The sequence below is a fragment of the Podarcis liolepis genome (genome assembly GCF_965112155.1).
Source record: "Podarcis liolepis genome assembly, chromosome: 6".
NCBI lineage: Eukaryota > Metazoa > Chordata > Lepidosauria > Squamata > Lacertidae > Podarcis > Podarcis liolepis.
The window spans coordinates 76,900,580-76,922,272 of NC_139559.1; the positions used below are offsets into that span (position 1 = coordinate 76,900,580).

The 21,693-nt window shown below is 40.6% G+C and overlaps 1 protein-coding gene across 8 annotated transcripts in view; it reads right to left on the minus strand.

The window, feature by feature from the left end:
* CDC14A (cell division cycle 14A) overlaps positions 1 to 21,693 on the minus strand; it is a 93,213-nt gene that overhangs the window by 41,569 nt on the left and 29,951 nt on the right. For 4 of the 8 annotated variants that reach the window (XM_083511093.1, XM_083511089.1, XM_083511092.1 and 1 more), the window contains 10 exons: positions 21,418 to 21,484; positions 19,212 to 19,274; positions 16,826 to 16,913; positions 14,397 to 14,627; positions 12,659 to 12,797; positions 8,023 to 8,185; positions 6,032 to 6,147; positions 5,157 to 5,204; positions 2,824 to 2,955; positions 1,885 to 2,209 (listed from right to left, as the gene is read on the minus strand). In XM_083511093.1, coding sequence (XP_083367219.1) covers positions 1,885 to 2,209; positions 2,824 to 2,955; positions 5,157 to 5,204; positions 6,032 to 6,147; positions 8,023 to 8,185; positions 12,659 to 12,797; positions 14,397 to 14,627; positions 16,826 to 16,913; positions 19,212 to 19,274; positions 21,418 to 21,484 — 1,372 coding nt within the window. The remainder of the gene's footprint in view (positions 1 to 1,884; positions 2,210 to 2,823; positions 2,956 to 5,156; positions 5,205 to 6,031; positions 6,148 to 8,022; positions 8,186 to 12,658; positions 12,798 to 14,396; positions 14,628 to 16,825; positions 16,914 to 19,211; positions 19,275 to 21,417; positions 21,485 to 21,693) is intronic. The other 4 variants (XM_083511094.1, XM_083511096.1, XM_083511095.1 and 1 more) reach the window with 2 other exon arrangements.

Here is a 21,693-nt window from a genome sequence, read left to right on the forward strand (position 1 = left end):
CTACCTGTTATAGCCCGCTGTGCAACCAGAGGAAAGGGCTATTAAGATACATTCCCGGCTATATAATCAATTTGCATTAAACAAGAGATGTTTCTAAGCAAGATAAATAAAAGCCAAGAACTGTCATTAAATATCAAATGCAGTATGTATGGCCTACAGCCCAATTCAATATTAAATGCATTCAGTATGGCCTGCAGCCCAATTCAAACCTATCTCTTTCCCCTCCCCGTCCAATTCTTAACTTTCTTTTGTCTCAATCTGCACTTAGTGGCAGACAGAGAGTGGAGGATGAATGTACCTAACAGGGCTACCATGATTTTGAGTAGCCACAACTGTGTTGTTTTTCAGTAACATGGCAGCTATAGAGACCCTACCAGATCTCCTTGCGCACCATTATTCATAGGAATCATACTGTAAGTAAACTGTGACAAACTAGTTGTCCGATCCATTCTTGTTTGTTAAGGATCACTGACACTGCATATATCAGCTCTCATCCTTTGCACAAAAGGATGCTATATATATATATTCCCTTCCACCTTTCTACCAAACTCAAACATTCAGGAGATTTAGCGCAAGCCTCTGCTACAGAATAATATTCCAAAATGTAATTTAGAACACCTGCAACTTAAGGTAGTATATGCCAGGAAAAAAGCACCGAGAAATGGTCTGCTTCAGCCATGGTGCCTTCCTTTTATAACACCTTAAAACTGCTGACATTTTATGGTGTTTTATACAATGTTCTGACACAAGAAACGCAATTAAAAACAAATGCACTTTTTTATATATATAAAAAAAGGCAACTGCCACAGACACTTCTTGCAATAAACTTCTGGGATTACAATATTATTTCCAAAGAGAAAAAAATTACAGCTTTTTTATCCCTAAGTGAAGCAAGACGCTGGATGCTCTCAAGAGCACCATCACAAATTTTCAGGAACAAATTAATATGAAGAAACCCAATTCTCAGTTCTGGGAAGCAGGTTTCCACACTAACCTCAAATGACCTTTATGACAGATAACTCATGCCAAAGTAGCTGCAGGGGTGATGGTTTTGGCTTCAGATACTGCGGTATTCACTAATAGTTGCAATAATTCTGCAGCCTGATCCTAGGCACTGCTGTGCTGGACCATTAAACAGTATTCAAAGAAGTCATGGGGGGGTGTTAAAGAAAGGGTTTTAAAAATAAAAATAAAAATTGCAGCATGTACAATTTGAGGTAGATTATGGAATGTAAAAGAAACATATATTGGCTTTTCTGTCTGAAACTTTCAAAAATATAATGAAAGTATGTCAAATACTATACATTAATAGTATGTACTTAAGTTATCTGCCCATTTCATTCACACATAGGAAAAAGGCACCATAAAGATGAAAAGTTTCAGAAGATATAAAAACAGGGAAGCTTGTTTTTAGGGCAAGTAAAAGACTTCCATTGTTTTAGTCCATTACATCGTTTTACAAATTGGGCTGATTCCTTTATAATGGTGAGAATGCTATGCCCTATTTAACATTCTTTATGCTACCTTTAAATACATCTATTGACTCAGGAAGACCTCACACTGTCAGGTGAGGTTCAGGTTTTCAGAGTTTTATTGTGAATGATTTGAAATGGATAGATTAATGCAAGAATGATACGCTCATGGAAGATGTTAGAGAGTTAAAAGAATCTGCTTTTTAGAGCAAACGTTGAAGAAGCAGAAGAGCAGCTTATCAGTTTGGCTTAGAGGAAATGGCAAAGGTGAAAAGATGTGCATGTCCTAGGTAGGAAAAAAAGACCAGAAACGGAGATCTAGAATGGTTAGAAACCCTTGAGAGAGAGAGAGCTCAGGCTTAAGGGAGATTCTGTCGGGTTCCTGGAAGGGCTGCTTTGGCTGTGAACTTACAGGAATTGAGCGACTCAGGTATCTTGCTGGAGAAGCAGCGAGCCCCGTAAAGGATCTGTAGGTGCTGTACTCGTCTGTCAGGACGCTGGGAGAATTGGCATAGCTGTTGAGGTTGGTAGTGCTACTGCCGCTCCTGTTGTACATGTTGTTGTTCTGCTCATGGTAATTTCTGGCAGGCAGGTGCGTGCTGCCATTCAAGTGACTGCAGATTTGGTTTACAGAATAACCTGTCCTAGAGGACGATGATGTCAATTTGCTCTCGGCATCATCTGAAGCGGCATACAGGTTCCCTAGAGAACTGGCTAGCCTGGAGTTTATGGAAATGCTGAACGGAAAACACATGCGGGGTAAAAACATACACACACACACAAAATGTACATAACGTGATGGTTAATGCAAGGCACATTTATAAAAGGTACTAAGGGGGAGGAAACAACAAAAGAACCATTGCCACAAAATTAAGTGATGGTGATACACAGCTTCATTCTCTCCCGTAAGGCAAACGATGAAGCAACCATCAAAAAGGCCTGGAATTGTAAGTGAAGACCACCCCCAAAGCCATGCGTAAGAGATGACCATGGGTATTTGGAATTTCCAGGCTCCTAGCTGACTCATTTGCCATTTATCTATTTCTTGGTTCTATAAACAGCTGAAAAGTGCTTCTGGGCTGGGGGGGGGGGATGAAGACTCTGCAGAAACCCCTGTATGTGGATATTTTAATACAGGGCCCTCTCAGTATCACAGCCACAGTTGCATTAGTACTAAAGGCCACTTGTTCAGACTATCAAACTAATTTACTACAATCAGGAGTCCAATCACAAAGACCAAGATGCAAATCTATGAAACTGAGATCCACCCCTCTCCAAAATAAACTTGATATTGCCCTTTCTTTATATCTTCCCACCCACAAAGGAAAAGATAGACTAGAGTAAGGCATACCTTTTAAAATTTGGGCTTGAGGTGGAGTGAGAACTTCTGCTTATTCTCTTCGCTGCAGGTGATGTAGCAGCGGCCACTTTGGAGGACTTCAAAGGAGATACAGATCCCTGAGAGATAGATGCCGTATTCAGTCTGAAAGAAGAAGAACAAAAGTATGTTTTAATCATTTAGACAGAAGCATCTCGCTTAAACTAACATTTTGAGAAACGCAAGCTTAATACTTAGGCTACCTATCGGTAGGATTGAAACCACTGGGGAAGTCATTTGGGGATTTGGGATATAGTGACCCCAGTATATTGATAAGATGCAGATTATCTTCTCCCAGAGTTCCATCAAATCCCAGGGAGGCAGTGCAAACACCACTCTAGTCGTCTGAGGTTAGCGATGGTCAGCAAACAAACAAACTGGCCTGGTGAGATGGAAACACTGAAGACTGTTATATGAACCAATTCATGCAAAGTGCTGTTCCCTGAATACTCAGGGCCCCAGTCTGGATGTACTCTTAGATGCTGCGCATTTTTGGATGTCCGGGTGGCAACAGTGACCAGAAATGAATTTCACCAGCTTTGTGTGACCGGCAAGCCATGACATCAAAACAATAAGAGTGGTAATGAGCTCTCCATGAGGCTGCCTTTAAGATGGCTTGGAAACTACAGAGGAGTTTCACAGAATGAAGCTGCCAAGACGTTAACCTAGGCAGATTGCTGGTTCTTACCTACTATCTTCCTAGAGAAGTCTGGCTTGCTCTTGCTCTTTTCAGAGCCAGAAAAAAGAGGTACTTTTCTGGTGGGCATTTGATGCTGCCTAGCCACCAGGTTTCAATTGTGCGGTGCTTGCTGTGATTCACCTGAGTTTCCGCTGTGCATTCACATTTTTTTTAACGCTGTTTTGTTTTATTGTTTCAATTTTTATGCAAAATTGTAATGTCCCCCAGTGCTTTTGTTGAATTGAAAAAAAAAGGGGGGGGGTATAAAATATTTCTTCAAAGATATAAAACAAAAATAAACTTTTTTGGATGAAGGGGCACACACAGAATTCACGTAGCATGCATCCATGGAAATTCAACCCCACCCCTAATTTTCAGGATGTTGGGTTTTTTCGTTATCCAACTGTAAGGGCAACTGCTCACAGAGATAATCTGACTTATGAAGAGCCACCCAAGTGAATATATTGCAATGTATGGAGCAGGCTTCAGAGCTGGGGTGGGAAACCTCTGGCATTCCAGATGTTGCTGCATTCCCAACTCCCAGCCCCAGCCAGCATGGCCAGGGATCAGGGATACAGTGGTACCACGGGTTAAGAACTTAACTCGTTCTGGAGGTCTGTTCTTAACCTGAAACTGTTCTCCCCCCCCCCTTTTATTGAATTTCCCAAAAAGTTTTTTTGACAAACAAACAAACAAACAAACAAACATCTCAACCGTATTTAAGCCAAACTTAATAACATTGTTAAGTGGCTTCCTCGTATCCCCCTGATTGGATTTCATTGTATATCATTTTAACGGTTTTCCAAAACCAATATTCTTATAAAATTAACTTCATCACTTAACATCTTTCTTTCTGTACAATTCAACACTAAACATATAAATTCATCACATTAACCTGAAACTGTTCTTAACCAGAAGAACCACTTTAGCTAATGGGGCCTCCTGCTGCCACTGCATGATTTCTGTTCTCATCCTGAAGCAAAGTTCTTAACCCGAGGTAATATTTCTGGGTTAGCGGAGTCTGTAACCTGAAGTGTATGTAACCCGAGGTACCACTGTAATGGGAATTGTATTCCAGTAATAAGTGGAGAGCCACAGATTCGCGAACTCTGCTTTAGAGATTTGGTTTCAATTACCACATCACTGCAAAGACTCACATTCAGAAGTCCACACTTATCTGTGTGGAAGAATGCATTTAAGGCCATTAAGCAGATGAGTCAGGGCAGCTTTCTGAATACACATTTTGCTCGCTGGAATGATGCTCAGACACTTTCAGTGTGGGATAATTTTAAGAGAACGAAAGGTTTATATACATATTTACTTGTGAATCAGACACAAGAATGGCTAAGTGACATTCCCGACATTTAACATACCCAACAGCAGGCTCACAAGGAGAAGTAGGTATAAAATATGTCCCACTACAAAAGGCTGTTAACGGGAGAAAATTCCAACAACAGTTCTCTGAACAAGAATCGTGTTATGAGAAGTGGCTGTAACACACACAACTTACAGGGACAATCACTTTTAAGTGAGAGGGCGAGGGGGAAACGGGACGTTTCAAGATCTGCCAAAAAGTCAGTGAAAATATAATCCAAATTGCTTCTCTGTGAACTATGGAAACAAGTACCTGAAAGGCTGGGACCTGGATCTGGAGTGCAGTTTCATATCCTCAAGCCTAGAAAATCAATGGCATTTTAAATCAAACGTATTCCCACTATACAGCCAAACCTAAAATCCTTAAAATATATACAGTATAACAATCTAATTAAAGAACCAACAAGAATACTACATATTGATGAAAGAGGAGTTTACTAATATACAAAGTACCAGGCTGTTCACCACATTTCTCTCCCAATCCGGAAACTGATTCCCAAAAAGGAAAGGAAAGGAAAAACATTTTACCCATGCTCAGGAAGATTGGGATCTTGTCCAATGTCCCTGAGGAGGGAGCTCCACAGGGCATGTGTCTGCGCTAAGAAGGCCCTCAATCTCATGCTGTACCCCTCAGATACTGACCACCCAAAGCAGGGCCTCCTTCAACAGTCTTAAGGCACAGAGAGCCATATTCAGAAGGAAGACACAGCCTTTCATGGACAAGGTCCGAGGTTCAGTCCCTGGCATCTCAAGTAAAAACAAAAGGATCAGGTAGCAGGTGATTAGACGCCTCTTCCTGAATCCTAGATAGATGTTGCAGAGTAAGAATGTGGGTGGACCACATTCATACACGAAGTTACATTTCTTCAGGTAACTCAGAATCTGACTTCTATGAAATGTTTTAAGCCTCTTTTCCCATTAAAACTAACATCTTTAGACAAAGAGCTGTCCCCAGCCTCTTGCCCCACGTCCCGGGAAAGTTGTTGCCAAAGCCTAGATAGGCATCGTTGTCCAAAGTAACAAATCTTTTAGTGCCAGACCTGCGAAATTAGGTGTTTTAAAGTATTGGTGGAATACCACCTGCTAATCTAGATAGCTCCCCGAACACAAGAACTGTGAATGGGTCACCTAAGAGTTCCCGTTGTAGCTGAACGTGGCTGCCTCCGAAGTTTCAAGGCACGAAGTTTATCCCCCTGCGTCATGCCATTCTTGATTTCCTGCTCTGAAGTGTCTTCCAATTCATTCTGGAAAATAGGTACAGTTCAACAAAATTAAGGAGATTCAAAACAGGATTGTGTTTTTTTGTTTTACTTTACCTGGGGCCCAGCCCTTTGAAGGCAATAGACCTTTCCTTCTTGTGCCATATTGTTTTGGGCCCATTATCAACCACACAGATAACCCACGGGCTCAAGTTGCCATTTCCCACAAAGCCCTCCCAGGGTACGCTTTCCACAACAGAGATATTTCACACATAAGCAGCCGAGTGCACCTTTTCTAACAGGTTGGAATTTAAAAGCTGATGACCAGTGGTTTGAGAGGAGATATTCTAGCTCAGGCACAGGCAAACTTGACTCTCCAGATGTTTTGGGACCACAATTCCCATCATCCCTGACCACTGGTCCTGTTAGCTAGGGATCATGGGAGTTGTAGTCCCCAAAAGTATCTGGAGGGCCGAGTTTGCCTATGCCTGCTTTAGCTCAAATTATAAAAGCAAAGCTACACCTGCCCTCAGGTAACTTTGGATTTATTCTGTTCCACATTCTAAGATGGACAAAGGCCAAAAGCACAATGTAGTGCCGTCACATCAGTTAACACAACCAAGATTGGACATAGTGTTGCCAAATCTGCATTTTGCTTTCTCTCCATTCCAACATACCTTGCGTTGTTTGGGGGGGGGGTGGACCCATTAGCTTGCAATTAACCTGAATGACAAACGTTCCTGGCTTCATAAGTTGTAGTTCCCAAGCTGGGGCCAAGTGCTCTTCCATGCTGGCTTCACAATGAACATCTTATCTTGTATTCCAGTTATGACTGGGCCTGGAAACCTGAACTTACTGTCAGTGAGCTAACCAGGAAAACAGACCAGGATATAATGGTCGATGCCTTATGAGGAACGGCTAAGGGAGCTGGGCATGTTTAGCCTGGAGAAGAGGAGGTTAAGGGGTGATATGATAGCCATGTTCAAATATATAAAAGGATGTCACATAGAGGAGGGAGAAAGGTTGTTTTCTGCTGCTCCAGAGAAGCGGACACGGAGCAATGGATCCAAACTACAAGAAAGAAGATTCCACCTAAACATTAGGAAGAACTTCCTGACAGTAAGAGCTGTTCAACAGTGGAATTTGCTGCCAAGGAGTGTGGTGGAGTCTCCTACTTTGGAGGTCTTTAAGCAGAGGCTTGACAACCATATGTCAGGAGTGCTCTGATGGTGTTTCCTGCTTGGCAGGGGGTTGGACAAGATGGCCCTTGTGGTCTATTCCAACTCTATGATTCTATGGTTCTATTCTATGATAATGTGAGGGCACTGAAGGTGGTATCTAATGTTTGTCATACTCAGAGGAGACCTGTTGAAATAGCTTGAGTCCGTTAATCCCAATGAGCCTCCTCCGAGTAGAACTTTGTTGGCTGCAATCCTTAGAATATACACTGGGGTAGCATAATAGCTAAAAGGCCGACTCTAGGAAACAGTTTGGGGGGAAGACTGCTTGGACCCATTACACTTGTGCTGATGGGGTCCCTGGGAAACTGTGTTGTCTCCCAAACTATTTAATTTCAATATGAGGGCACCGGAGAGGTCAATTGGGAATTTACGGTTAATTGTCAGCGTACATTGATGATGTTTATCTATTCTAAGAACTTACTAGGTAGTCTTAGACATGCTCTCTCTCAGTCTTCTTGCACACACCTTCCCCCGGTGTACTATAGCAATAATAATACTGAACACTTTTTACAAGAGTAAAATATATGAAGTTATTTGAGAACCTGTGAAGTGCTCTGAACACACAATAGTGAGATAGATGGATAAAAGACGTACATCAAGCATTATTATATTTCAAAAACTACTCCACTGCAGCTTTTCTACTTGGGATATTAAGGAGATAATTCCAGTGAAATTTTACCTCTACATATTTATCCAAATTACTTTCTATTTTATTCAAAGTCCCACTGATGGAAATATCATCCAAGCCAGACAGAATTCTGCTCATGCTGTCTTCATCTACTAATCTTGGTTTCTGTTTGGATCGGAAGAGGTCACCTTGGAGCCATAACATCGACTGCTTTCTATTAAACAGTGAAAAAAGGGCAAAATTAGTTCCAGCAAAATGCACGTCAAAGTCACAGTAAAAACAACTATTTATTTTACAAAATATTTAAGACTTCTTTGCAGAGTAGCCCCAGGGTAGAGTACAGTAAAATAGGACTTTCAACTTGGTTACACATACTGTAGCATTGGAAATCATTCATTATAGTATACATAACTTTATTTTAAATAATTTTATCTGGAAGTTTCTTTTGGGTATTCTTGCTTCTTCAGACGTTTGATTGGGAAAGTTTATCAGAACCAGGGGGAAAAATCAATTCTAATATACTGCATTACAAAATTGTGAAAATTTTATTTTATTGTGTCGTTAAATGTTCATTTTAAATAAGCTTTTAAATATTTTCATGAAATGAACTGATGAAAATATAAATATGTTCAATTGATGCACATATAAACAGGATGCATCTAAAAAAAGTAGTTACTTTGTGTGACCATTGCCTTTTCCTTCACATGAAAAATAATGTAGCTGGGTGTTGCAGGTTTTTTTTTTAAACTTTGTTATGCTAAATTTTACTGATTTCCTCCACAAGCAATTTCCCCCCCTGCAGTTTTGCTTAGTAGAACGAAGTGTGACAACTCTGGAAGTGAGCCAAAAGAAATAGCATTATCCACATACTTTGACTCAGAGAAAAGCTCCCACAGGGAGGTTACATAACTGGTGAATAGGTCAGGATTAGAAAGATGGGGTGGGTGGAGTTATTTCTGCTTAGAGTGAGGAAGTTGATATCCAGTATAATTAAGTGTGATCTGAGATTATACTGCTGATGATGAAAGCCATTAACTCTTGAAATAACATGCTGGGAATCTGTGTCACATATGAACAAAGATTAAGAGGTGAAATATATGTTATCCTTTCTCCTAAGTATCGAGGAAGCTTTTGTTTCTCCTGTAGATTATCTTATTCATACATTGCAAAGTGCATGTGAACAACTGTTTACAATTATTTCCCAGCATTTATTTGTTAGGAGGCTAACTGACCAGAAGTAACGCTTGGAGTATTTTGGGCAACTGAAAAACACAATCTAAAAGAACAGAGACCCTGAACAGTTCAAGTTCCTTTGCGCCCTGCTTCTGCAATGACATCCTTTTTACTCTAAACAGCACAGTTCTTACAGGGAAGGTTAGGACTCCAGTCTAGCAATTTGCATGTTCATTGATGAGCTTCGATATCAACACAGAGCTTCATGCAAGCAAAGGATTTTGTGTTCTTATCAGATGTACAGGACACAATTGAAAAAAAGAATGCAAGGAAGTTTTCTTGACACTAATGAGAAAACATGGGTTCTTCACCTGGACCTGAACATTATTGTTCAGGCTTTCCTACTGAAAACTAAAATATGTTCTAGCAGGTTTCAAATGCTTTCGAGTGCTATTCTTCTGTCTCACATAGGGATCCAGGGACTGCAAAGGTGAGAAAGTTATCACTACAAAAAGAACTGGGACTCAATGCGTTTAACCTTTTAAATCCCAAAGTTAGGGAATATGTGCCTTTTGGAACAGCCAGGATTACAGAACTCCCTGTGTCAAAAGCATTATTTTCTATAAACTACAAAACAGTGGCAGTATGAATTAGGAGCATCGTTCACTGTTGTTTTATGATGTTTGTTCTAGATAGTTATTTGTGTCAAAGCATTAAAAACTGAACTTTTTTAAAATAAAAAAACCTCTCTGAAAAGAGCCAAAATTCCAACAGTGAATCATCGCTTTGTGAGAAAGCAACTTTTGTTCATCTCTGGCATTTAAACTTGCGACCTTTAGCAAAGAGGATAAACTCTGAAACCTCTTTCTCAGCCGATTTGCCAATGTGCTCATGTGGTCATTCTCGGATGTTAAAACGCCTACATTCTGTCTTGCTAATATCAATATGCCCTCAGCTTTCCTAGCTCTGCACCTTTCAGTAACCAGTACATTTCCGAGCACAATTCAAAGTGTTGGTGCTGACCTTTAAAGCCCTAAACAGCACTCGGCACAGTATACCTGAAGGAGTCTCCACTGGACACTGAAGTCCAGCTCCAAGAGCCTTCTGGCGGTCCCCTCCCTGCGAGAAGTGAAGTTACAGGGAATCGGGCAGAGGGCCTTCTCGGTAGTGGCGCCCGCCCTGTGGAACGCCCTCCCATCAGATGTCAAGGAGATAAAGAACAATCTGACTTTTAGAAGACATCTGAAGGCAGCCCTGTTTAGGGAGGTTTTTAATGTTTGATCTTTTATCGTATTTTTAATCTTCTGTTAGAAGCCGCCCAGAGTGGCTGGGGAAACCCAGCGAGATGGGCAGGGTATTAATAATCGTGGGATTAATCCTGTCAGATAACTGGATACCACATAACAATATCTAGCATATTCTGCTTAATTACTGTTGGGCGGTAAATAGTGACTTATTCCTAGGGGAAATGGCCATAAAAATGCTGGTGGTGAACTTTTCTCAGCCAGAGGGCTGCTTCATCCCCTCATGGGCAAACTTCTGAGGCTACATACCAGTGATATGCGGGGCCCAGATGTAAAGGTGGGCAGAGCAATGGATGTGACTCTTTCCTTTTGTGCAAGAGGTTACATTCCAGCCATGTGAAAGTTGGAGGCTGACACATACCTAGACTACCAAAGTCTCCTTCCTCCTTTCTGGGCAAGCAAGGGAAATTATCACAGTTCAAGGACACATTCCAGCCAGGCAAATGTACCGGGGGCAAGAGAAGAGTCCAGAGGGCCAAACTGAGAGGGTCAAGGAATGGCCACATTTGGCCTGGGGTTGCCCACCATCACATTAAGCTGCATCTTGCAAATGAGTGCCTAGCTAATGTAGGGGGCCTATATATGCATGAGTCAAGTGAAGCAGATTCAAGACAAGGCTAAGATAATTGTCAACGGTTCCAGGAATTGGGGGGAGGGGGGCTGAAAAGTCCTCTCACGGCTAATCAGTCGTTGTAACAAGGTTACACAGACTAGGAATGGGAGGCAACGCCATTACATCCTCCAATTGCGCTGTCTGTGCAAGCCAGATGGAATGATGCCCCCTTCTCCTCCCTCCATGTACTGTTATGGCGGTTCTCCCAATTCCACAGATCCAATTTCAGGGAGCATATGGGGAGGGGAAAGAGGGAGGGAGCCCCATAGAGCAAGCAGAAGTTGTTGTTCAGGGTTCAGCTGATGGAGCTAGTTAGGTGAGTCCCACCCCTTATGTATGGGGCAACAGGGCAAGAGACTCGTCATAGAGGACAAGTTCAGATTGTTTCTCAACTTTAAGCTAGAGTGAGTGAGAGAGGGGCTTCAGGTGACTGCGCCACCCCCAGAAATGCAACCTCATGGCCACTGATACCACAGAGAAGGGTAAGGGGACATTCCATATACATACAAATTACTTTTCTTTGGAGAGTTAGAGACTGTGTAGCACCTATTTATTTAAAAGATGTGTAGATTAACCTTCGGAAAACAAAATGCAGCATTAAAACACGAATACAATTTTTTTTTTAAAAAAATAGCTCTGTGTTAACCTTTACCCTTGGGCAATACATTGCAGTGTGTCTGTGTTTTAGCATGTGTGGGTTTCATGAGTAATGTGACATGTATGTGTGAGGGATAAATACAACGATGGAGAATGTGTGGCATGGAATCAGAACCTTGCATTTTGCTGACACATTTCCCTGACCAATTTCCCTGACCAGCTACAATATTTAGCGCCACTACAACACCATTACCAAATGCATCATTATCACAACTACAAATCCCGTAAGGCAAATCAGATGGCCAATCTATCATCTGAAGTGGGTAGCACCACTACTACTTGTGGTTTTGTTTTTTTCTATGGGTGCTATGGCTTGAGTGAATCCAGAAAATATATTTTAGATCTTTCCTCCCTCTTCAAGAACAGGTAGGAGAAAAGGGCCAGTATTCCGCTTTGAAATAAGTTACGTACATTCATGACAGAATTGTAAGTACATCCTGATACCTTAATTCATACAATTCATATGAATTGTAGAGTTGGAAGGGACCATGAGGGTCATGTAGTCTAACCCCCTGCATTGCATGAATCTTTTGCCCAATGTGGGATTCGAACCCAAGACACTAAGATTAAGAGTCTCATGTTCTACCAACTGAGCTGCCTGCGGTTATCAACAAAGATATCACATTACAAATGCATACAAAAGACTGACTCACTATGCTCAGCCAAAAAGTCACACAGGGGGATTAAACCACTTTACAACTTCTTAATCCATGCCCTGAAGCTACAATAGCCACCATACTCTGCGTAACACAATAAATCAGAGCTTCAATAAATTAGAGTACAGACCAGGAATCGTACTCGCAATTTCAGCCGAGAGAATTCTAAGAAAGTCACTGAATAATCTGGCATTCATGCAGCAGACTTGCTAAGCTCTACAGAGAGGGGAAAGTGTCTGGTGTGGAACAGCAAATTATATGATTAACAGAGGTGTCATACTTACTCTTCAAGGAAGTGCTGCTGGGGTCCAATAATAGAACCTGGCCTGCACATTCGTAGCCAGGCAATGGCTTCAGAATGTGTGAATCTATAGTGCTTCATTATATAACAGGCTATCAGTGTTCCTGTTCTTCCTAGCCCAGCTACAGTGAGAAAATGGGGGGGGGGGGAGAGACATAAAATTGATATTAGGTACAGAACTACACGTGTTTAAGAATATCGACGAATTCCTCTAAATGTGTGATATTTCATAAAACTTGTTTCCTTGTACCATGTGCTAATGTTTTACAAAAGAACATTACTGATGTCTATTTTAAACATCAGGAAGCCATCGTAGTACAAACATCCTGCTAGATCCCACAGAGCCCTGCTAATTCCTGTCTTAACCTCCACTGCCCTTTCTATTCCTGCTCTGGGTAACTCTACTGAACAAAGGTATATCGCTTTGCTGCGCAAGTCAAACTGAAGGCGTATGCGAAAAGTGAAACTATATGTGATGTTTGTCACATGAAAAGGCATTGCCTTGTCAAGGTCTCCCTTCCCTTTTAATGTGAAAGATCATTTATTTACATGGCGTGAAGATTTCGGGATATGGGAGTATTTCTGTCACACACCATTAGCTGCCACTGCTGTGGCTGCTCATAGCTGAAGGATGTCACAATACAGGGTGAAACTGAATCTGCATTTATTCTGCTACATTTCTGATTCATTCTCATCCTAAGTATTCTTTTTTTTTTTTAATGGTTTATTAGAGTTGCTCTTTTCCCCACCCCACCCCAAACATGTTTAGTGCAAGATTTACTAGGATTTCAGCACCTAATGAAAAAGCCACCAACACAGCTGATCTTCATCTCCTCAGCTAGCAGTTTATGATTTCCTGGGGATGCATTTTTATCCAGAATGTGTTTCTTAGGGTTGTGAATTCAGGATCATGAGAATTGCATAGGCACAAGCTGCAATGAAGAAGCCAAGGTAATCTTCAGCCAACAGAGCACCGCAACAACTGGTGTCCAATGCTGTTACCTCTCCAAGTTCTTTCATTAGCTTAGTACATGGCTCCTGTGAAATGTCTTTTATTAGTTTTAACCCTGGTCAGCCTGGGACTGAAATAGTTTTGTTCTGGAAAAGTTTGTTCCAGTTCAAAAGAAACACTGATATTTTCCCTTCAGAAGACAGTAGGGAGAATGAATCTCTAGGATGGTTGTGGGCCCAAGAACAGAAGCTGATTGGCTTTTTAAAAGAAAATGAACAAAAGCCAAAAAAGCACCTTGCCCTCTGCTTTCAGCTAATTAATAAGAAAGAAGGAGCACAGAGAGAGGAAAGGGCAACACTATACTTTTACATCCCTGCTTTCCAAATAAAAATCGTTTCAGTTGAGCAGAGCACAGCACACCATAGACAAATGGCGAAATTTATCACTGCTATCCCAACAGCATAAGAACAGTAATTTCTATGTCTACAAGATAATTTTTAAAAATATTGAAAAGACACACTTCACTAAAAACAGAGGCAATAGCATCACTCAGTGGAATAAAATAGGGTCTGCATTAAAAACAGTGGGAACCATTATGAAATTTCTGCTCAAAATCACAATCGAAGCTTTTCATAATTTAGACTATTTTACCCAATGCAGCATTTTTAAAATTTAGATCGGAGGATGCTATTTTCAAACCTGGTTATTTATTCCTCTTCGTGCCAGAATACAATACCACTGAATTGCTTTTCCTTTTGAAAGAACTCACCTTTACAATGCACAGCTATGGCACCTTCTGCTTCCTCGGAGATGGTCAAGAACTGTTGCAATATACTGTCACTCGGCGTGCTTCCGTCTATGAAGAACAGGTCGTAGTGGTCAAACCCACCATCTGTGAAACGCTTTGCCTCATAAATCTTCTTGTTGAGTCTTATGACAGTTGTTATGTTGTGCTTCCTGAAATATGGGAAATAGGCTTCCGGTGCATGGAGAGGGTAGCCTGTAACAGGAAGAGCGAAAATGCCTGGCTGTTTGTATACGACCTCCAAAAACTTCCTACCGGTACAGACAACAACTACAACACCAGACTTTAAACACTTTTTGTTTAAAAACGAACATTACTAATGTAATCAACATAGTGTAAAAAGAAAGCAAACGTTACTAAAAAAATCTGTGCAAGTATGCAAAGTTGAGCGGCCTAAAATTGTAGTCAATAAACTTTCAGTCACGGAACCTTAGTTTGCACAACGCATTAAGCCAAATATAGCTTAGTGAGACTGTGCAAATGTTCACTGCTTTGGTCTTTCGTTGGAGATAGATATACGCAGATATAGATATATAGATATAATCTGCTGTGTTGCCATAGTCAAGGTTGCCCTAGCATGTTGGTGTTATGCACTCTCACCTAACTATGAGGTGTAGCCATATCTTGGTTTATAGCTCATGGTTGGTGTGGAGACAGCCACGAGTCTTTGCTCAGATGTCATGCTAAGCCAAACCTTGGCTTATCTTCATGAAGCGGAAAATACAGAGGATGAGCAAAGCATCTGCAAGCTCATTCCTGGGAGCCTGCACAGTATTGCTAAGCCTGTTAACAGTGACATGTGAACAAGGAACAAACTAATGATATTAGCTAATGTTGCAATAAGCTGAACAACTAACAGGGTAGAAGAAGTATGAGTGGAAAACCCCCGTCTTCGATTAGATGTAGACCAGAATGCAGCATTCTTGCATCTTCCTCATCACCATGAAAATGACTTGATTAAAACAAGCATTAACACAAAACTCTCCAGGTATCTGTATATTAGAGCAGAACATTTACAGCTGTGGGATACAGCAACTAATGTATTTTCTATTTCTTCCCTCAGCTAACTCAGCAAGTCAGCAACACATTGAAATATGCATGCTCTTCCTTTCTATGCTGCCCCCCACAGTTTCCTTTTTATATAGCTCTTGAAGATATGTTTTATAGTTCAGTAGCTACCAAACTGATAAGAGCTATGGCTCGTTTAAAGAAAGCAGAACAAATTTAAGGCTAGATACAAGAGTCTGAGATACAAGAATATCCTAGGGCAATTCTTAATAGCAAGATGTTCCCTGTGCTTAAATAGGGCATCAAAAGGAAAACGATTTACAACAAAAAAAGAGTGCCCAACCACTTGAGTTTGGATTTTTGCTTTTTTTGCTTTTAGGAATAAAACATTCATTCTGAATAGGAGAACAGAAAACTAGCATATTGGTCTAAAAGAAGTGAGTATTATTTTAGCCAGTACAGTATCTAAAACAGGGAATGATGCCACTGTATAGGTTTCACTCTAGATTAGAATCATAGGGTATGTATTCATGAAGTCCTTAGTCTGCAATACTGTATGTCTGGACTCCACTGGCAGAGAAGGAAGGCCCCAGAATCTGCCTCATTGGCAATAAAGAACTCATATTTTATGTAGCATGTTCAAACATAACCTTAGGAATCCTTACAACTATCTAAGACCATTATCTAGGTATTATAGATGCTGGGCTAGTCCCGCCAACCGCCCTGCCTTCATTTTCAACTCTTATGTTTAATAGTCCTCATAGGCAGTGCCTGACTTCTCCCCAGATGTTAGCTTTGTAGGGCATTTGTAATTAAACTTGTAGTTCATGCAAACTGCCAGTTTTAAGAATGACAGAAGGAAGGTTCATTGTCTTCCCCACTTATAAGCTATTTTCATCTAACGATAATTACAATTTTTTTAAAAAATGCAGACATGAAACAATGTTCATTTGGCCTCTATGGGTACTTCCAGACAACAGCTCAATAGCACAAATGGGTCTCTGGCAACAGGTTGGGTTTTTAAAAAACGTATTTGATCTTCCACAGAAAAGGTTGAATAAGGAGGGTCAATACTGATGCTAATGGCAGCTTGTAGATGCTGTAAAAAGCTTGTGCACATGACATTACATTGAACACCCATTTGGAAGCACCCTTCTAGCTTTTTAACACATCCACACAACTACTGTTTCCACAAATAGCATGGTGTTCTCCAAAGGGGTGCATACAATGTTCCTGTGCATACAGCAAGGTCTCAATATCTACTTTTCACACATGTGGATCAATAGATCCCAGTCAATTTACTAGTCATGCAAAATACACACAATTCTACAAACAAACAAACAAACAAACAAACAAACAAACAAAAGACAGGGAAAAACAGATACCATTTTCTATCTTGGTCTTTGGATGTGGTCCACTAAATGCCAAAAATTTTCCCGGGACGATCCAGTTGAAGTCACCATTTTCAACTCGCTAGTGAAAACAAAAGCAGAGACTTAGAAAAATATTTATCTTCACAATAGTTTTTGAACAACATCCTCTTCTGCAAAGCTTTTGAAAAGTCATTCGTTATCTGCTCATGAGAGCTGTATGGACATTGTACAATTTACCTGCTTGCAATATCTACTTGGAGAGATTTGTCAGTTTGCTCAAATTTTACCCAAAGCACTTCTTCCAGGACCAAAGAAGTGTCTCAATGTGTTTTCCTCCAGGGACTAATCGCCAGTTGAGAGCGGCAATGGAAGTCTGTGACATGACTAAGACTTTCAAAACTAATCTTTAAGGGAAGACAAATTAAGGCCAATTAGCTTTGTTTTGTTTTTTTAATGTGGTAAATACAAGCTTCTTGCCAACTATCACTTTCATGCTTCAGCCTCTTATTATGCCAAGTGTGAAGCAGAGATGAAGCAGGGGTGTGTGTCAGCTGAAGTCATCAGGTAGGATACAAATGGAACAACCAAGTTGGGTACCATCCATCCCCAATAGCTTCCATTTTAAACCTAGATGTTGAGAGTACCACAATAATGTATTAAAAGCCACTTCATGTTCCTTTTTAAAGTGCACACTTAATAAAATCTTAATTTTACAGGTATACTTGTAACAGAGACAGGGTTGGCTGTGGTAGTTCACTGCTGTGTATTTTGTAAAACACTCCTCTATTTTACATACACACAAACAGAATGCCAAGGTCTTCAATAGGCCTAGGCATATTTAATAGGGTGCAGATGGCAGATTTAAGGGAAGTGAATAACAGGGTTCAGGATCCAAGGAACTGCTTGTGGAACTAGGTTCATGAGCCCACTGTGGCTTTAAGACTTGCTTTTCTAGCAACTGCAAGCACCTATGCTGCATAGCAAGCTATTTTTGAAAGAGAGGTTGTCATAGGGCATGAGAGATTAAAAAGAATTCCAGAACTCAACTAGGTGTGTCCAAGCCCCCTCTTGTAAGGCCTTAAGCAGTTCTTTTCTTTTTGTTTTATTATGTATTTTTGTATTCTCATTTTTTATTTTTCTGTTGTTAACTGCCCTGAGATCTTCGGCTGAAGAGCAGCATACACATTTTATAATTATTATTATTAATTCTTTAGATCCTGGCCAGTGTGTTTGCTTAGATACAGCATGAAGCTAAACCTCTGTAAGCATTAAAAGTAAGTGACACCGTCATTCTTAGCAATTTGTATTAGGTTGAGATGAAAAGAAGTCAGCAAATTTTAAAAAGATTATATAGAAAAGGTTCAAAATTCATATTTTTTTTTAAGGACAAGAGGTGCTACTTCTGGAAGCATCAGGTTTTTTTTTTTAAAAAAAAACTTAACCCCAAAGTTAATATTTAACAAGTAGTGCAAGCATTTCACAATGCGACTATTGGTTAATCCACATACCTACTCTTCCTGTTGGAAAAACTTGACCAGACATGTTCTAAATACACATTCTCAAGTACTCTCTTCAAACAACAATGTTTCAGACTTAGAACACATAAAATACTGTGCAAGGCAAATAGAAGTGACATTACTTGCCCAGTAAAATGACGCAGCAGTAAACTTGAGGCGTGCAATAGCCATTACTCAGACTCCACAAGCTAAGAACCAGGTAGACATAAATAGCATTTAACACTGGTCAACTACCCTAAGAATACATTTCCCTCTTCGGACTAAGTGAACTAGAGAAATTGAGTGGAGAAGGAGTCCCCGCCCCCTCACTTCTCTTATATTGAGAACTCGTTTTTTTAAAGGATGGCATCTGCACAGTACCATGCAATACAGATTCTCTAATTCAGGGGTGGGCAAGCTAAGGCCCGGGGGCCAGATGCGGCCCAATTGTCTTCTAAATCTGGACCGCGGACGTCCGGGAATCAGCATGTTTTTACATGAGTAGAATGTGTCCTTTTATTTAAAATGCACCTCTGGGTTATTTGTGGAGCATAGGAATTCATTCATCCCCCCAAAAAAATATAGTTTGGCCCCTCACATGGTCTGAGGGATAGTGGACTGGCACACGGCTGAAAAAGGTTGCTGACCCCTGCTCTAATCTCATTATAGGTGGATCATGCCATGGCGCTCAGCAGCCTTTCACTCCTTTGCATTTGCTCTTTTACTGAAAAAGAAATGCATCAATAACTGGAAGGTAATTGGGAAAGAAAGCATCAGTGCACCAATTATGCGGCACCTACAATTTAGGAAAGCTCAAACTTCGCTGCAAAGCAGAACTAGGTGTGCTTAATAAGTGCATGTTGAAACTCAGGCAAACTATTCAGTTCAGAAGACGCACAAACCTCATAATGCTCATACTCATCAGCATCAAATGTCTTGAAGTCAATAAATCCATGCTGTAAGGCCTAGAAAGCAAAAAAACGTCAAGTTCACAGGCAACCACCCAAAGGACATTTTGAACCATTTAAATCTGAATGAGCACCAAGCTGGTCAAATATATGGGACAAAAGGAAGGCAGTTTTCATAGGATTTTTTCTTGGTTTTTTTTTAGGAGTCTCCCTTGTCCCCTCTATTACTTGCCTTAGCTACTGAACCTTTAAACTATAGCAATTAGGTTAAACAGATTTATCTCTGGGGTTCAGTTAGTAAATCAAGAAATGAAAATATGTGTCTACGCATTTGATGCATATCTAAGGACACTAATCAGAATAATCAATTGTCCCCATATTCCCAATTTTATTGAACTGTAATATACTTTCTGGTTGTAAGACATACCATCCTATCCAAACGATCTGGAATTAATCTACACGAACTGTTCCTGATACTAATACAGTGGTACCTCGGTTTAAGGCAGTCCTGTTAATTAACTATTTGATTTACAAACTCCACAAAACTGGAAGTAGTGTCCTGGTTTGCGAACTTTACCTCGGTCTAAGAATGGTGGAAGGGCACTGGCTGCGGGAAGCCTCATTAGGGAAAGCACACCTCAGTTTAAGAACAGTTTCGGTTTAAGAATGGACTTCCGGAACGTATTAAGTCCGTAAACCACGGTACCACTGCACACAAATTAAATATCTAGCAATTTATTTTCAAAAGAACAAACACAAATCAAATAGTTCAGTATGATCATAATAATAATAATAATTTATTATTTCTACCCCACCCATCTGGCTAGGTTTCCTCAGCCACTCTGGGCAGCTTAAAATTTTAAAAATACATTAAAAGTCATAAAAAACTTCCCTAAACCTGGTTGCTTTCAGATGTATTCTAAAAGTCAGATAGTTGTTTATTTCCTTGACATCTTATGGGAGGGCATTCCACAGGGCGGGTGCCACTACCGAGAAGGCCCTCTGCCTGGTTCCCTGTAACCTCACTTCTCGCAGTGAGGGAACCACCAGAAGGCCCTTGGTGCTGGACCTCAGTGTCTGGGCTGAACGATGGGGGTGGAGACACTCCTTCAGGTATACTGGGCCGAGGCCGTTTAGGGCTTTAAAGGTCAACACCAACACTTTGAATTGTGCTCAGACATGTATTGGGTATGTATGGTATGGTAAATATACAAGAGCTGCCTACAAAGCATTATTTAGATCTAAATGATGTGGAGAAGCAGCATTACCAGATATTATTTTTTATCATTATACTTTTAAAAAGGCAATGATAAGGCTGTTGGTTTCTGTTGGATAACATCAGAAGCACAGAGCAGGATGAGCTGAAAATGCATTTTAGTTAATTTATTCTGGCTTCCGAAAATCAAAAACACTGGGCCCTAAGCTCAGACAGACAGCTGAATGTGTGGTATATATTAAAAGCTTAATTGCAGGGAGCAATCCTAACTCCCAGTCAATAGAGCACTGCGGCTGAATGGAGTTGAGTTGTGGAGCCACCACTGTATATAAAGCCTTGCCACTCATGCCATCCTGAGCAGTGGTGGTTGTGATGCGGCAGTTATTTTACCTAAAAAGGATAACAGTTCTGATATAACCTGCCCCATCCTCCAGAAACTGACTTCCTGAGGAGTTACTGGGAGGGAAGGGAGGAAGGAAACAAAAACCTGAGACACAGGTGCTGCTACACAGTCACGTGTATGAATGCCACATCTAATGTCAGGGTGGGTTAATATAGCAGCTGATAATATAGCAGGGCTAGCTGATATAGCAGTTTTGTCGCTTTGTCCAATGAGGGCATCCACTATAGGTCACTACAAAAAAATCTGCTAAAACTGAGTAGTGCACCTGCCTAGCTGTTTGAAAGCACACCAGTACAAGTAGATAAATAGATACCACTGTGGCGGGAAGGTAAACGGTGTTTCCATGTGCTCTGGTTTCCGTCACGGTGTTCCATTGAGCCAGAAGCTGCTTAGTCATGCTGGCCACATGACTCGGAAAGCTGTCTGTGGACAAATGCCAGTTCCCTCGGCCTGAAGAAAAATGAGCGCCACACCCCATAGTTGCCTTTGACTGGATTTTAACCATCCAGGGGTCCTTTACCTTTTTACCTGCATGTGCCTTAGGATATGATTTCTCTTTCAAATGCATTTTGTGACGTTACCTTTTTTATTCCTTGTAGACAATCCAGAATAGTCAGATTATATGTACTGTTCCCAAATGAGGCATCCCTACGAAAAGAGAAATATCAGCATATTCCAGATAAATACAAAAACATCTACCTATCATACCCCATTTTAATAGATGGCAATGTTTTAAATTTCTGAAATTTGAACCTGAACATGAAGGTTACACATGAAAACACTTCTACACACAATTCTCCTCAATTTATTGATGGTAAGTTCATCTAAAATGTTAATAGGATGAACTCAAATAAAAA